This window comes from Urtica dioica, chromosome 11, assembly GCF_054948205.1.
Source record: "Urtica dioica subsp. dioica isolate 48M chromosome 11, U.dioica_male_clone48M_v1_H2, whole genome shotgun sequence".
NCBI classification, from domain to species: domain Eukaryota; kingdom Viridiplantae; phylum Streptophyta; class Magnoliopsida; order Rosales; family Urticaceae; genus Urtica; species Urtica dioica.
The window spans coordinates 23,353,825-23,370,893 of NC_142766.1; the positions used below are offsets into that span (position 1 = coordinate 23,353,825).

The following is a 17,069-nucleotide window of genomic DNA, read 5'->3' on the forward strand; positions in this document are numbered from 1 at the left end:
GCTTTTATGATATTTCGTGGCACCGACCACGTTTCCTCAAAAAAAAAAAAAGATTAAAAGATCTACAATTATTGTTAATTATAGACTTGTAAGTCTACGGTTTATGACAACTGTATACTTTCATGTCTATAATTAACAGTAAACGTGTCTAAAAATATAATTCCTACTATTTTAGTCCAAATTATCAATATTGTTACTACTTGAGGCCATTTTCCATGTAAAATGCGCTGATTATCCCCTAAAAATGATGGAACACCATTATGGTGGTCTTCCGGATTTGTGCTATGCGGTGGACGGCGCTTTGTACTACCAACAAACTGCCCGGGTTTGTTCATAAAACTACATGTGCATAACATTATATTAACGTAAACAATAAGATGGCTGTTGTGTTTGGCATAGTTTTTTTTAAGTGCTTTTAAATTATGCTTTTGAAAAAAAAACTGTTTTTTCCAAAAGTTACGAAAATCTAGTTTTTCAATTTTTTCCTATATTTTGCAAAAACACTTTTCAAGTTTTACTAAAAACTATTTTTACCAAACTTTAAAACGGTTGAGTTTTAGAAAAAATCTAAAAGTAGGCTTAATAAGCTAAGCCGAACATAGCCTACATTGATAAATTGGTTGTTTTAGTTATATACTTACTTACAAAAGTGTAGACATGTAATTTTTTTTTTGTTTTACAAATATTGTTTATATTTGCATTTAAAATATACAAATATAATCTAAAATATGATAAAAGTAGTATATACAATACAACTATTAGTTAAGTCTAAAATGGTATTTCAAGTTTCCAAACGATTCTATAGTAATATATAGAAAGGCTATTTGTTTCCCTTTATTTTCTAAATAATTTTTTAAATAGGGCAAAACCAAACATAATTTAAACTTCACACGCGCCTCACGCTCTCTCTTTCCCAGGTTCCCTCGCTTTTCTCACACGCGCCCGCTCAAAATTGATTCGGTTAGAGATATTTTGCTCGAATTATGTTATACCTCTCAAACGTAAACTCTCACTCTCTCATCAAAATGAAGCTCAAGCTCAAGCTATCGCAATGGTTAACATTCAGGTGATTCCACGGTTGAACAAGCATCCAAGAATTGTGATTTGTCGAACTGATGGAGAAGAGGTCGAGGAACTGGAGCCTCTCAAGCTTGCAAATCTGCAGAGGAAACTTAAACGTCTCAAACAGAAACGACTGAACATTGTGAGCGAGATCATCTCTGCTGTCTACCAAGGCACCTACATTGGGCCTTTCGATCTCGAAGTCCCTGTGACGGACATGAGGGGTGTCGAAGAGCTCGAAGTTCCAATGCATGAAAAGTCATTGTGACATGCAATTCAGAGGTGTCGACGGAGTAAAAGTATCAGATAGGTTGTGCTGTGGAAGCACGTACCAGCATTGGCTATGAGTTTTATTTCTACGTCATCCCGTGAACGTCACTGTTCTGGTATATATATATATTTTGTTATTTATACAGGTTACATGGGCTTTCAAAACCTAGCCCAATAGCCATGCAAAGCTTTGATCATTCTTTGTATTTATAGTAAATCAAAGCTCATATCATTCATGTATCTAAGCAATGCGGGACTTTTTGCTTCAATGAGATATAAACACATATCATTTATGATACACTTTCTTTTTATTAAAATGTTTTCCACATATATATATATATATATATATATATATTATTACAATTTTTTTTATTACACGCATATATATTATATTTATATGTATATATTTATACTTCGTACAAACATACAGAAGTTAACATATATGTTATATGTATACAAATATCTATTTTATAAATACATATAAATGTAATATATATATATATATATATATATTTAAGTGTATACATATAACAGCGCTTCGAAGATGGAGACGTTGGAGTACCAGAGTGGGCGTTTCACAAAGGGGTTGCCATGACTGGAAGTGTGTTTCGTGAGAGGCGAAGGAGAGACGAGCCTTCGTGATTACTATAAGAGTAGTTCGAACACGGAAGGAAATCATCTCTTAGGATGTATTAATTTTATTAGTCTATTTCGAGTTAAGCCTATTTTTTATTTCAAAATTGAGAATTATTGGGAGTTACGGTACTGGTTTGCAGTTTGGTTCAATTTTCATGAATGAAAAATTAATAAAAAGTAGATTTGTGACGTTGTTATTTATTTTAAGGTATAATTCAATTATTTTAATTAAACAGATGGTACAAGCTCGATATTTTTTAAAACATAAAGGTAAACTCGACATTTCATTAAAACACATGGTATATATGTTATTTTCCCTTTAATAAAAAACCAACTTTTTTTTTCACTTCCAAAATCTTTGGAAAGCTGTTGAATTTTTCTTTTAGTAATGTATTTCGTTCTTCACAGAGTTATGAGGTGAACTGCTGCTCGGAGTTATTCAGAGCCCGAACGTCTTAGTTCGGAGAAATATATTTATATGCTGGTTTAAAAAAAAAAAACAACGCTTGAAAATTTAATACACCAATTAGTTTTAAAATATTACACCTTTAAAACAATATTCCCGTACCTTCCCTTTTTTATTTTACATCAAATTTCAGATAATTCTTTTCTTACGGGCTCCAAACATAGGAGTAAGCCCAAATAAATAGATGCAGAAATGTGTGGCTACCAGCCCAGTTAAGTTAGTGTTGAAGCCCAATTGTATATTGAATTTGTACTAAATTTTTGCTCAAACATATAGATTTGGGTACATGCAATTTTCAGACCCATACTAAATGACGATCGTAATCAGATATATTCGCCATCAAACATAGAAGAAGCTCAAAGTCAAACTACGGACAATAATTTTCCGTTGATTTCTACATGTGAAAGCAAATCTCGGTTACTTATGCACAATTTTGTGTTTATCACTAAATCATGACATGTATAGAATATGAGAGGGACGTTTTCCAAAACTAGACTAAAAAATATTCGGTTTTGAAGATCCGAAATGCAAAGAGACGACAATGAGAGAAGGTTCACGAAAGGCATAGTTGTAATATAAGGAGTTAGGAAGGTCCCACTACTATAAAGATGAAAAGAAAGTGTATGTTCTGGCTTTGCCTTTGCCTATATAATATATATACATTTTGTTCGTGCATACATATGTGTTTGTATATATATTATATATCTACTTCAAATAATATACACCTCTCTTTCACTGTGCACTACACAAAAGAACCACTATGCCACATAGCTTTTTAGCCTAGGATGATTACGTCACTCGTGACGCATCACTCACTCCCTTCTTTCCTTGGATTTCATTTCCCTTCTTTTTGGCCTATTAAGCCAGGGAAAAAAAAAGTAAAAAATACAAAGCTTGTTTAAAGTCAAAATCATGTGATTCATCTTCTGTTTTTTAATCAGGAAAAACATGAATGCCCTACAACTACAGGTGTTCATTGTCTTTTTCTTCTTTTCTTATATAGAAAAATATAGCATTCTTTGAGTGCTTTAATATAAGATAATTGTATGTAAATAAAAGGATGAGGAAAGTTCAGATGATTATTGTTGCTGTGTAAATCGCCCATTCGTTTGGCTGGGCCCACTATCCCTTTCGACCAATGTTTATTTTATAAAAGTGCGTCTAATAATGTCAGACTCGGAGGCTTAAACTAGAGTCCGTAATTGAAAACTTCCAAGCAATTATAAATAATGGTATTAAATTATAAAAATCGAGGCTCAGAAAAGTGGAAGTTCAACTTTCACATGAATGGATGCTTATTATTTGAAGCGTGCAGTTATGGAGTTGAAAGTTAGATGACACATTAGATTTTACATTCTCTGCGAGATTACACTCTCTTTTTTACTGCTATATGGAATCTAGGAAATTACACTTACAAAAAAGGAAGAAAAAGTTAATAAATTTTCTAGTGGTTGAGGTACGTACGTACACTAGTGAAATTGAAAGCACATGTTACAGCACCGGAAGAATAAATAATATATATATATATATATATATATATATATATATATATTCTGCACAAACTGGGTTATTTTTAATTTCCTATGATCAATATAGGGGCGTTGAATATATATGGATCCTAAACTAGATGCCCTTTTCACCAGCTTTTTTATTCTCACCCCTCTCATTATTTATAACCACATACATATATTTGTAAAAAGAAAGAAATATATATTTACGAGCTCACCACTAGGCACACTAGACACTAGAGAGTAGAGACTACCATATATCTTTTTCCCGGTGCAGACAAAAGATTTTTATGAATAATCTTCTTTTGGTTCTTCTTTTCACAAACTCTAATGATTATTCTTAAACGTAATAATCTGTACATGTACACAATTAACATATTTTTATAAGACCAATTAACCAAAGTCTGCGTTTTTCACTGGTCCCTTTATTTGCTATTGTTCCTTCTGCTGCTCGATTGAACACGTACACTTTGCACGACTATCATCGAGTGTCTGAAAAAGGCCACATATTAATATATTTTTTTTATACGTAAGTATTGTATGGATTGAAAGAAGAGCACTTGATAAATCTTTGTCTAATGATCTTTTTTCGGTAAAGTTCAAAAAAAAAAGAGAGAGACTTGAATATATATGTACCTGCACTTGGTTTTGAAGGTCTTTAATGTACTCAACTGCCAAATCTAACATGTCGGCCGTGTTTGTTTGCTGCAAATAATTCACCAAAAACTTATTTAGATTTTGTTTTATTTTTATTATTGCTTTAATTAAAAAGTTCAAGCATAGACTATACGATTAAAAAAAAATTGTGGACTATTTACGCTTTTTTTAAAAAAATTACCTTTTCCATGTTGGGTACAAGCTCTTGCAGCTTCCTCATCCGCTCACTAATTCGGGTCCTTCTAACCTGTTTCAATAATAAATAAATAAAACAAAATTTCATTGCAATTTAGCAAAAAATAAATAAACGTAAAATGACATATATACCCTCTCGGCTATGCTACGGGGATGAGTGGCACAGCCGCGCTTAGCTCGGATCTTACACGGCACCGAATCTTGAAACTGCAAAAACTTCTCTATCGCTGCCATTTCCGTTGGCGTCTTTGGCAAGCTCAGGTGATGACTCAGCATCGGAGGCTTCTGGAAAAATATTCCACAACAAACAGGACCAGTCTCCTTAAAATGCAACGCACACGTGGCAGTAATCACAGCCGTACATATACAACTAATAAAAACAAACCTGATTCTCCATCGGATTCATGCCGGAAAACGGCTTCACATCGTCGTCGTAGTCGTCTTCGTCTCCCCGGAGCCTTTTCAAGCCGGAGATATTGTCCGACATGTCGTCCCACGGGAAGTTGGGGGCGTAATTATTGTCGTTTTTATCTTCCGTCATCATGGGACCTGTCGAAGAAGTCCTCTTCAAACGACTCGCCGGGGAAAACGACGACGCTTCTAAGTCGTTGACCGTGCTCGTATTATTATTAATACTATTCCCTCCGTACGTTCCGACCATCCCTCCTCCTCTCGTTGCACCGAAGCCAGTCAACTCTCCGATGACTTTAAACATAAAGAAAGACAAAGGATTTATATCTAGCAGAGCGAAATTTATCATTATAAAGACACGAATATTTTTACAAAAAATTACCAGAGTCGATATCAATGTTGGCGAATAGCCCCGCCGGAGAACTGCTGTGTCGAACTAGGCCGGTTTTCATCGCCGGAATCTGAGTATTCATTCGCTGAGAATACGGCACTTCTCCGCCGGAATTCATTGCCTGGCTCGTCGGAAGAGGCGGTTTCGACGCGCTCTGGTAAAAAGTCGCCGGAGGAGGAGGAGGAGCGGAGTAGTTATTATTGGAACTCTGAACCGGTTCCGGGTTCGGAGTGAGGTTCGGGTTCGGAGTTGGGGTCGGAATGGTGACTGGGGGTTTGAGAGGGTCCAAGTCGTCGGTGCTGGTCATGAAGCGAGCGAAAATCCTCTCCGTCTCGGGGCTGGAAGGACGGTTGAAGAATTGCTGACAGAGCTCTCTGTCCAACATTTCGTTGAAGTAAGAGCTCGGAGCCGATCTGTATCGCATCAATCCCGAGTTCGCTGGTTGTTGCTGTTGTTGGTGTTGCTGATGATTGAGAAGACTATGGTGATGATGATGATGATGATGTTGTTGGAGATCTGATGACTCCATAACTTCCTTTTTCTCCTCAATCTTCTCTGCCTTCTATTTCAATACTTGACCTTGAAGTAAAAGCTAAAAGGACTCGCTCAGTTTTTTACTGCGGAATTCCTCACTCTTTCTCTCTCTCAAAACACCTTTGTTGCTTGATCAGATCAGATCAGTAGTTTCAGAAAGAGACAGACGAATGATTGTTGTGGATCTAATAAAATTGGTGACTACATAAAAAAAAACAGAGGAAAGGAAAACAGAGTAGAGTTTGAATGGACGACAATAATAATACAAATAATAATTAAACTCCTGCTAACAGTAAAATCTAGTACCACCCTTTTTCCTATGTCTGAATCTGAATCACGCAAGAGTAAGAGATAACATAATAAAAACCTGGAGCTATAATTTTTACAGTAAAAGAAGAAAAGACACTAGAACTGAGAACTGTTGACAGAACAAATAGTGAAACAAGTGGGTTCTCTCTCTCTCTCTATCTCTCTCTCTCTCTCTCTGCAAGTTCAGAGATACGGTATATTGTTTGTGGTGAAAGTGGCAGTGGTGTTGCTCTTCCTCTTGAGTTGATGCCAGTGAGTGAAAATAGACAGAGAGAAACGAAAGTATTTTATTTTCTATAATAAGAGTTCAACTAATGGGAAGTAAAACAGAGCCCAGAAATTCTAGTCTCCCAGATTGGGTATGTTTCTAGTACTTTTACGATAATACCCTTACTCGCGACTTATAATTACGGACTAGCCATTTCTTGGATATATACGCTACGCTGGAAACACTTGAGAATTAGCCAATTACTTCTTTTATTTTTTATGAGAGAAATGGCTCAATTATCTACAAGTCGGCCAAAGTGTGAATGACATGAAGAAATAATTGCACTCAAATTAATATATATTATTACCATATTAGTGCAAAGTATGACTATCAAGCTATGCCTATTTTCAGTAACAAACCTAATCTCAAAGAAATCATAAGGACATGTTTGATTATTGAGAGCTTAATTTTTTTTTAATTTAATGTAAATTGAACCCACGATTTTCACGTTATAAATTTTAAAATTACTATTAGATCAAACTAGATACGACATTCATACAACAAGTTAAAACATTGTAATGCATATGATATAATTATGTTGAATCTACGATTTGTCGACCATATAAATGACATGGACGAAAAAAATTAAAGCTCCAACTAAGACGATGACTTAATTGTAATTTATAAGAGATTAGTATTTGCGTATTCAAAAATCTATAAATAGCTAGTTTGATCACATATCGGGAGTTTTTTTTGTTCTTATAAATCGTAATCTTTAATATTAAGAAATTGGATAGATTCTACAAATATATGGAAAATATAAATTCAAAGTACGTATGAATACTGAGGTGTCAATAATTTTTCATTCAAGACGAAAGTGACGAAAATATAAGGAAAAAATAATACACATCCCCGAAATTGAAAGTCCTCCATAGATTCATACCAATGATTGGAGTTTAGTGTCACGAAAAAGCACCATTGGAGATTGAAAACAAAGAGGAACAACGTTCAGATCAAAACCGAATACTAGTTCACTAATGTGATGTGCTTACAATAATTAAACAAAATATTAGGTAACTGTTCAACTAAAACGTTTGAGATTGCTAAATAACAAACGTTTCGTAAATCTTACGTAAAAATCCATAAAAATGACTTGGCATTCATGATTTGTCATTTCATTGAAATAAAATGGTTGAATATTTACCTCAATTTACACGTGTAAATACACGGACGTGGTTATTTACATAATATTTACGAAACATTGGTTATATAATAATGTGAAATTATAAATAGGGTCCAATAAAAAATAGTCAACTTAAATGTTTGACATTGCTAAATAGCCAAAGTTTTATAAATCTTAGTTAAATATCTACAAAGATGACGTGGCCCTATAAAAAAAATTATGTTTTCCAGATTTGTCCATTCTTTTTATTTCTTAATTTTCATTTAAATTTTTATTATTAATTCGGCAGTTTATGTAAGGCAATTTTTTAAAATTTTGAATTTTAAATTCTCTCTTATATTTCCAAAAAAATAGCAATCAGTTATTTCTACAATATTTCGTGGATTCATGATTACATATCAATGCCCAAAATATACGCAACAATTATTTTTCTTATTTTGTATTCTTTAAAATCGTAGTTCACATTTATACGTATTTACATATATTTATAAACATTTACAGTTATTGACACATATTAACAGATATTAACAAATTTATTCTACGTTTTTATTTGAATATTTTTTGCAGTTATTCGTTTAAATTTGATTTTTGTTATTTGTTTAAATTTAGAAAATAGCTATTTAGTTGACTTAATTGTGTTAAGAGTCATTATTTTAAAAAATATAGCAAATAATTATTTTTTACATAACTACTTGAATTGCTAAATCATATTAATTCCCAAAAATATACGCAACAGTTACTTTTGTTATTTTATGCTGATACAATCGTAGTTAAAATTACGTATATATTAACAGATATTTACAAAATATTCACACATATTAACAGTTATTTTCAAATAATAAATTTACAGAATTCAAATAAAGATCCTAATGGCGGTGTTCGCGATCGACGAGATTTTTCTTCTAAGTTAGCTTTTTAAGAACGTTACTGAGGCTCCGGCGATGGTGTTGGAGAAGAGCATGAGACAGTGGCAGACGAGGAGTAGCACGAACGGCACGTGAAGACCAATTGCGATGTGATAATCGTCACCGCCATGAGGCGTGCCAGGCCACGCCAGAGGTAGTTGACGAGACCGATGATGATTCTGACGTCTGCGGCGGCGGGAGAGAGGCGGGGATGGAGCTGGATGAACGGGGATAGAGGGGTCGCAGTGGCGAGCAGGTAGCCGGTGGTCTGGATGAGCGGGACGAGGACGATTGTCTGAAGACAGACTATATCAAACCGTCGCAGCGTCCTCCTCCAACGCAACCGCCGCCTCCGCCACGGCAACGGTCCTGACCGCGACGACGATAACTTTCACGACGTGTCTTTTGATCTTCTCTTGTTCCACTGCCGCCATCTGCATAACCGCCACCGGCAACGACATAATCGGAGGCGACGGAGCAGTCTTGGTGGGTCCGGCAGCGGACTCTCTCGAAGGTCGCCGAAGCTCCACCGCTTCTTCTCCTTGCGAGAGAGAAGATCGTTTTTTTTTTCTTCAGGAAATGCAAATGAAGTCTAAATAGATATTGAGTGTGGTTATTGATTTAGTCCTCTTTAATTTCCTGATACGCGGAATATTGATTGCCCGATTATAGTAATTTTATAAAAATTAAACCATAACGTAATAAGTTTTGGGTGAGAATGATTTTTTTGTATATTCGTCTATTTATGTCTGTAAATAAATGACAATGATTATTTATCTAAGATTTACAAAACGTTGGCTCTTTAGCAATTTTCAACGTTTAAGTTGATTATTTAGCTAATTAATTGTTATAAATATGATTATATACCTAATGAATCCATAATTAAAACAAAACATAATTGATAATACAAATGCCTTGATTTTGTGAATTTTTTTTAAGTTTTGACATAAATTTTTATTTATTTTGTTTTGTTTTAAAAAACGGAGGGATATATTTAATAATTTTTGGCATGACATGTATTACAAAAGATTTCTTTATCAAAAGGAAAATCTAACGGTGTGAATGTAATGATTGATCATAGTGTTATCTAATCACAAATTTACGGTTGAATCCGAAAGTTTAGGAGTGTCAAGAGAACCAAAAGTACTGCTCAATTGACTGCACTGTCACTGTTTGAACCACTATATATAATTGTGCGTGTGCCACATGGTTCACAAACGACATTTAATTTTTAATATCTGTTATTTACTAAATTCTTCTTCCCATTTTCCCCTCTAATGGCTAAATAAAGCATGCGATTTTATTTATTTATTTATTTAAATGGAATTGTGGATTAGATAAATTATAGGAATTGCAAAATTCAGGCTTGAAACCATAACATTCTCAATCATATTCTCCAAGTTTTGATTGAAGTGGACTTGTTCTGTTCTTGTTGTATTCACAGATGCATGATTGTGGTGAAATAAACCTAAATAGTAATATATAAACAAGGAAAATACAATATCTAAAGGTTGACTTGTCTTGTCCCCTTTTTTATTTTTGGCAATGCAATGTAGATGGTGAGCCCTATAAAGAAATTATGAAAGGAACCATTAATTTTAATGAAAACTTTAGTCCAGTTTTTATGGTCCATATCTCATGTGTTTATACGAAGAAAGGTTGAGTAAATATGTGGTAGAGATTTTAATGCTTCCCGTCTTAGACTTGGAAAGTCAACAAAAAGAAAAATAACAGAAAAATATATTTTAAATGTTTGCACATTCATAATAAATACATACGACAAAATAAACCATTGTTTTTCCATTTATTATTTCTGCAATCATAATTAATTCAGTAGCAACATTCACACTGAGAGCTCAGGGTCTTTCTTATTTTATTTTAACGAAGCTACAAATATTCAGTATTCTGATATACAAGAAAAATTTAATAAGTTGTATATGATGTCAGTCTAATTACATATATGACGTATACATATATAATGAGGATGGACGTAAATTTGATTATTTTTAATACAGAATCTACTGTATAAAGTTTTCAATTTGACCTGAAAACCAAAAGATAGTAAAAGTTTTATAAGCACTGATTCTGTAGGGGTTATGTATTTGTTTGGATGTCCCTAAACTTTTGGAGTTATTAATTATATTTCGAGGTACTAAGAATACAAAAAATAGGTAAAATATATGGAATTATGGTCTCTTCTTTTTCTCTGGCATACAACTAAATATTAGAAGAAGAAAAAAATTCAATATAATATTTTTGCTTTCCTACCAAAAATGCGAAAGGTTGCGTCACTCTTTTAAAGAATGTTTAAATTTCATTTAAAAAAGTCTAAATTTCGATTATCTTTCAATGAAATGATTAGCCCTTGCAAAGGGATTCCTCTTCACAAAGACCCACAACATTTTTTTAGAATATGTTGAATTTGATTGTCATCTTTTGAGAGATAAATGACATTAGCTCTCTGATCAGTATCAACGATCAATTATTTCAGATATGTATACTATTTAATATACGAGAACGATGGTTAACTTCAAATAGTAAATGTTTATTGGATTCTTGTAGCATTTATAGTATTTTTGCCTTTTCGGAACTTCTTACGAAAAGAGAGACCCGTCCAAAACCTAAAAAATGAGGGTCGTACCGATTAGCTCATTGACGAACCGGTTATACTTATGTAACCTTATCTTAGCTTAGCATATATTCAAAATCAGCAAAATACGAGCTTAGAATTATTTATTGCATGTACAAAATGGACATTTCTCTACAATTTAGGTCGTACCTCAACTAAGCCCCAAAATATTATTGTCACAAGACGGAGCCAGCTAAAGGTCCAGGGGGGCTTAAGCCCCCCCTCAAATTTTTTTTTTTGCACTTTTTGCCAATTTTAAAAAAAAAATTACATTTTTTTCTCTTGAAAATTTATACTTTTGGCCCAATTTTTATAAATTTTTTACAATCAAGCCCCCCTGAATTTTTTTTCTTCAAATTAGCCCCCCTGATGGGCTTTTCTGGCTCCGTCAGTGGTCACAAGTCATATATAATACTCCAAACTAAGCCCCAAAATATATTATCATAAATTACAACTTATTCTCCATTATTACTTTTTGGAGAGAATTGTACCAAACAATATATTTTGTTCTCAACCTGCGTTGAACATAATAATTTGTTATTAAATCTGGAAGAGGAATTAAAAAAAAACTTTTGCTTAATCATGAAGTGCCACGCACGGACATCGAAGTTAGAGAAAATTTTATTTTTGTTTAATTTTGAAGTTTTTTATTTCAAATTTTATTTTTGTTTTGTTGGTGGAGGGGACCATATGATACACGCGTAACCTTAGGACACAAAACAATATTTGATTATTATTTATTTCTTCTGGCAATTTATGTTTCCACATGAGCTGTACTTCTTAAATCCGAAGACAGATATATCCCCGTCTTAACTCTTAACCCTCCAAACGCAAGGGCAAACTTGTCCTTACATTTTGTGTGCTTTGCTTTCTAGTAGAGTCCCAATTTCAAAAAGGATATTCGAGTTCAATGAAAATGGATCTTCAATTCCAAACCAAACCGTTTTAAACAATTTGATATAAGTGAGACTCAATTGTTTAAGAAAATAAACTGGACTGAATTACTGAACCGGTATGGATAAGAATGTCATTTTTTGATACTGAATATCAGTTTAAAAAGTGGACTAAGCAAAATCAGAGAAGATCACTAGGCTATAAAACGACCTTGTTTGAGTTGTTGTTATAGTTTTTTTTTTTTTTTTTGTCACACCCTTAAAGGAAGATACATTATCAAGATTAATTTATAAGATAAGCGCATTACTTGCCTCCAGCAAAGCTTTTAGAGTTAACAAGATATCATCCAATAACAATAAGGTAATGAGTCTTGTAAAATAGTTTGTGAGCTTATAAAATTGAAATTAATTATATAATTAAACACACCCACTCAGAAAAGAAGAAGAGATAATTTGGTTTCTTATATCAAATATTTTCCTTCGAGATTTCCGAGTTATACTGCTTCTGCATGTGTTGTGTATGGGTTGACCCTTGAAAAGGGTTAGTTGCCAACTCTATCATAGATTAATTTCACATAGTTTAGCTAACTTTAATAAATATCACTTTATAATGGTACCTAGCACAATCTAATCTAATGTGTAATTTCACGCCACATTTTAAAAGATCAGTTGTAACTATCACTATATACTTTGAAGCTTTTACTAAAATAAATAAATATAAAGATGAAAACATATTTGTATAAAAATGTCTTTTTGAGTAGCACCGCCCTTACAAAAATCATAAGAGCAACTCCAATGTTAGGAGATGCTTATTTATACATATTATAAAAAATAATATATTTTATTAAATATTACTTTTATATAATATTTTTACAAAATGCTCCAATGCAAGCATATTTTAAAATTGCATACTTAAATATTATTTTAATATATTTTATTTCTTTTTCATATCATTGGTGTCATATTTAAACACCATTGCCCTAATGATTATGACACTCTAAAGTGCTCACAATCAGGCACGAAGTTAGGTATAAATGAAGGGGGCTATAGCCCCTCAAATTTTTTTTTGTGCACTTTTTACCCACTTTTTCATTTTATTTTTACAATTTTTTACTCTTAAAATTTACAAATTAACCCCCCTTGATTTTTTTTTTACAAATTAGCCCCCCTAAAATGAAATCTTGACTTCGTCCCTGCTCACAATGCAATAACAATTTAAGATATTATCCACATAAGCTTCACTTAAATATGAGCACTCTCGATTAGAATTGCTCTAAAATTTCAAATGTCGAATTAAATATATGCCTAGTTTTTAAGGTTTGATTAAAGATATGTCGAATTAATTTTAGCCAAATATTGAAATTTTTGGATTTTTCCGAAGTTTTTTTTTTATGACCGTGTTATTAGTGTAATATTATTGTACCATATTATATAATACAAATTAATAATAATTAGAGAAAGATATGCCAACTTTTTTAGGTTGAAATTTCAATTAATACTACAAATAAACCAATTATTTTTTTGGAAAAATACAGTAACTTTCCCATTTAGATTATTCACCATATATTAGTGGCCAATGCCCAGCTGGATTGGAAACTTCGATTTACTATTGTTCCACATCTTACTCAAATAAACAATTTCGAAAAAGTCACCTCTGTAAATCAATGAGCTCAAAAGTTGACAAATTTTGTTTATTTTAAGAGTGAACACGTATTGAGATTATTAGATAATGTTGTGTTACTGAAAAATGGTTTATCTCAGTGATGCGACTCACTTCATCATCCGTGACATGTGTGACAAATTTTGGACCAACCTTAGTAACCTTACATATACATTTTTATATATTTATCTTAACTAATTTTGTAGTTTGGTCACCTACATATCACAATTTTGTTAGGCGCTAAAGCGAAAAAAGGTACTCAAGTAATAAAAAATTTATAATAAAATTAAACAGTAAACTAAATTAAATATGTGACACCGATATTGAAGTTGAAACCTAACACCGTTTACTTTCTGTTTAAGCTATTAATACAAACAAATTATTTAATCAAGAAGAGAGACGCGATGCTTTTATATTTGAGTAAATATTTTTAACAAATATTTTTAAGTATTTCTACAAGACAGTGTGACAAACAAAAGACCCTACCATTTTTGTTGTCAACCGTTGCATTTATAATATAGAAGCTGACTGAGGAAAAAATCGCTCTGCCTTGATTGGGATTGATATTCATATTAATGCCTTGAAAATAAAAAACCTCTTTATTTTATTTGACATAATGGAAATTTGTTGTTTAAGTTTAGATAAGCTCGTGAATTATTGTACATACACATCTTATAAAATTATTAAATTTTGAAGTAATCTTTGTATATGATATAACCAAGCATCATTATCATGTTTTTATGTTTTCATTTAAGTGAATTGTTTAGCAGATAATTATAAATTTAAAGAAGCTATATATTCCAAAATAGTTGGAGGCACGCAATCTTTTAACAGACAGATACAGCCAACTCATGTGACTATTTAATCTTTTTTTTTTTTAAACTTTTCTGAAGACCATATAGTAAAAAAAAATGTTGCTGATTCCAATGATATATATTAACATTTTGTCTTCTAGCATTAGATCATGTGATTGTAGATATAGAAATTATCACATTCGTCGCTGCTAAGATACAAATTAATCTAAACTATTCTAACAAGTTATACTGCAACGCTTTCAGTATTTATTTATTTATATACGTAACAGGGTAGGAAAGATTCCTAAGTACCAAGAAAACGAGTGAAATTAATATGATTATAAATTTTGGTGTTTTGAAGTTTGAACAAGTTTGAAGGCCAATATTGTCTACCCAGACGGCTAAAAACAAGGCCAACAATAATAGCTCAATGAATCTATTTATTTTTATTCTCCAATGAGTGAATCATTAGACCTTATATTGACCAGGCAGAATTTTCTAATTATTTGTTATTTTTCAAGCTTCTTTTATTTTATCAGTAGTTTATGTGGTCGTTGTGTAAGATTTATTTGGTTGAAGACAAATAAGCCACATTTCAGTATATATATATATATATATATATATATATATATATATATATATATATATATATATATGGTTGTTTGGATCTCTCGATCATCCATTCATTGCGAGTATTTTGAAAAAGTTTAATGAATGTTCAACTTTTAATATGCTTTATGTAACTTAGTGTCAGAATCACACACAAAATAGTTGAACACTTGAATTTAGTAACAGATACATTCCGACCTAAATTCATGTTATGTATTGTACAAAAATACTGCTCTTTTACACATTATAAGATATATACTGCTCTTGTACAAAAATTCACGTTTTGCCTAATATTAATGGGCAAGTAGTTAAGTTTGGTCATATTTCAGAAAGCCTTAATGCAAACCAGTTCATATCGATCTAGGAGGAAGAAAAAGGAGAGTTATGGTGAGCGAGAATATATAAAGAGAATGTCCAAAACTACTACTATTGATATGAAAAAAAGATCGAATAAATTTGTATCTGTATTTACATATATACAATATGATTCCCACACTTTTGGCAACCTGATGTGGAGTTGGGGCAAAAAAGGGAACAAAGTAAAAATTGTCATTTAGATGTTTCTTTGTGGCTCAACAAAAGTATTGGGCAAAACGAAAGAATAGATTCTCTTCACAAATGCTCAAACCAACAAGAAGCCAATGAGACTTTCTTTGTTTGGCTTAAGTGTTTATACATGTGTTTATTCATCTTCACTAAAAATGGGCTTGATGTTTCAGCCGGGAATCTATCTACTTTTTTCTTTTGCACTTACGATCCTTTTGCCTAATTAAATTTTGTAAAGTTTTTTATGAACATCAAATGCATGGCTCACGTTACCATAATTTTTTTTTTTTTAGGTAAAATGATCAGTTCATGTGTTCAATTTAGCATAACCAAATCAATTATATTAAGATTTGGGCAATACAATTTATGGATTCCGCTCACACTTGCGCCACCGTCCAACATTAATTAGGTCATAATTTTTTTTTTCTTTCACATAAACTGCTTTAAAGGTGAAACGACGTGAATTGTATACTTGAGATCCTGTAATAATTATGAATAATGATGTAAATCATCCTAAACGATTATAGGTTCCAAAACACGATTATAGGTGTCAAAACTGGATATATTAGATAAAGTTGTATGCCCATATTCAAATAAATCAGTATAAATAATATGTTAGAACAATCAAGGGATATATACACACAATAAATTATGGGAGCCCGAACAAAATAGCAAAGTCAAACATTGTAATTGTCAAAATAGCCAACTTTTGGTTTATTTTTAATGTGTAGCCAAATATACCACATTAACAGTAAAAAATTACAAATTTGCCCTTCATTTAAATAATATCAAATCAAAATATTTGGAAGATTCCCGCGTCCAAAAAAGAAATAAATGAAATTGGAATCGCGTGAATAAATGTCAACTAAAACAAATCCACCGTGATAAATGCATATCTAACAAATCCACCGTGATAAATGCTTATCTTTCAAACACGCAACCAAACGTACACCGCACGAGCAAAAATTCAAAAACAAAGTCAAACAAAAAAATTTGAAGCGAGACCGGCGATTGAAATTAACAGATATTAACAGAAATTAACAGCAATTAAAAGAAATTAACAGGATTGAAATCGTTCCATACATGAATCAATGAGTGAAAAATCTTCAATCAAAGCTCTAATTTAACATCTAATTTACGTTGCAATCAAATTAAATAGGCAAAAACAAATTATTGTCTGCGATTTACTGATACAAACAGATT

At 32.2% G+C, this 17,069-nt stretch overlaps 1 protein-coding gene across 1 annotated transcript; it reads right to left on the reverse strand.

Annotated features, from left to right (window-relative positions):
* Positions 1-4,123: 4,123 nt before the first annotated feature.
* LOC149382648 (transcription factor bHLH130-like) lies at positions 4,124-6,781 on the reverse strand. The gene is made up of 6 exons (XM_089630866.1): positions 5,588-6,781; positions 5,180-5,499; positions 4,927-5,079; positions 4,781-4,846; positions 4,579-4,647; positions 4,124-4,434 (listed from the first exon to the last, which is right to left on the reverse strand). The coding sequence occupies exons 1-6, from the start codon at positions 6,123-6,125 to the stop codon at positions 4,375-4,377; spliced, it is 1,206 nt and encodes a 401-aa protein (XP_089486992.1). The 5' UTR covers positions 6,126-6,781; the 3' UTR covers positions 4,124-4,374.
* Positions 6,782-17,069: the final 10,288 nt, after the last annotated feature.

Excerpts from the sequence above, each read along its gene's own strand:
- LOC149382648 (XM_089630866.1), bottom strand. The coding sequence starts at position 6,125 with ATGGAGTCATCAGATCTCCAACAACATCATCATCATCATCATCACCAT. Across the intron at positions 4,648-4,780 it reads TTGTACCCAACATGGAAAAG|CAAACAAACACGGCCGACAT; the intron begins GTAATTTTTTTA and ends AATTATTTGCAG. Across the intron at positions 4,435-4,578 it reads ACCTTCAAAACCAAGTGCAG|ACACTCGATGATAGTCGTGC; the intron begins GTACATATATAT and ends GGCCTTTTTCAG.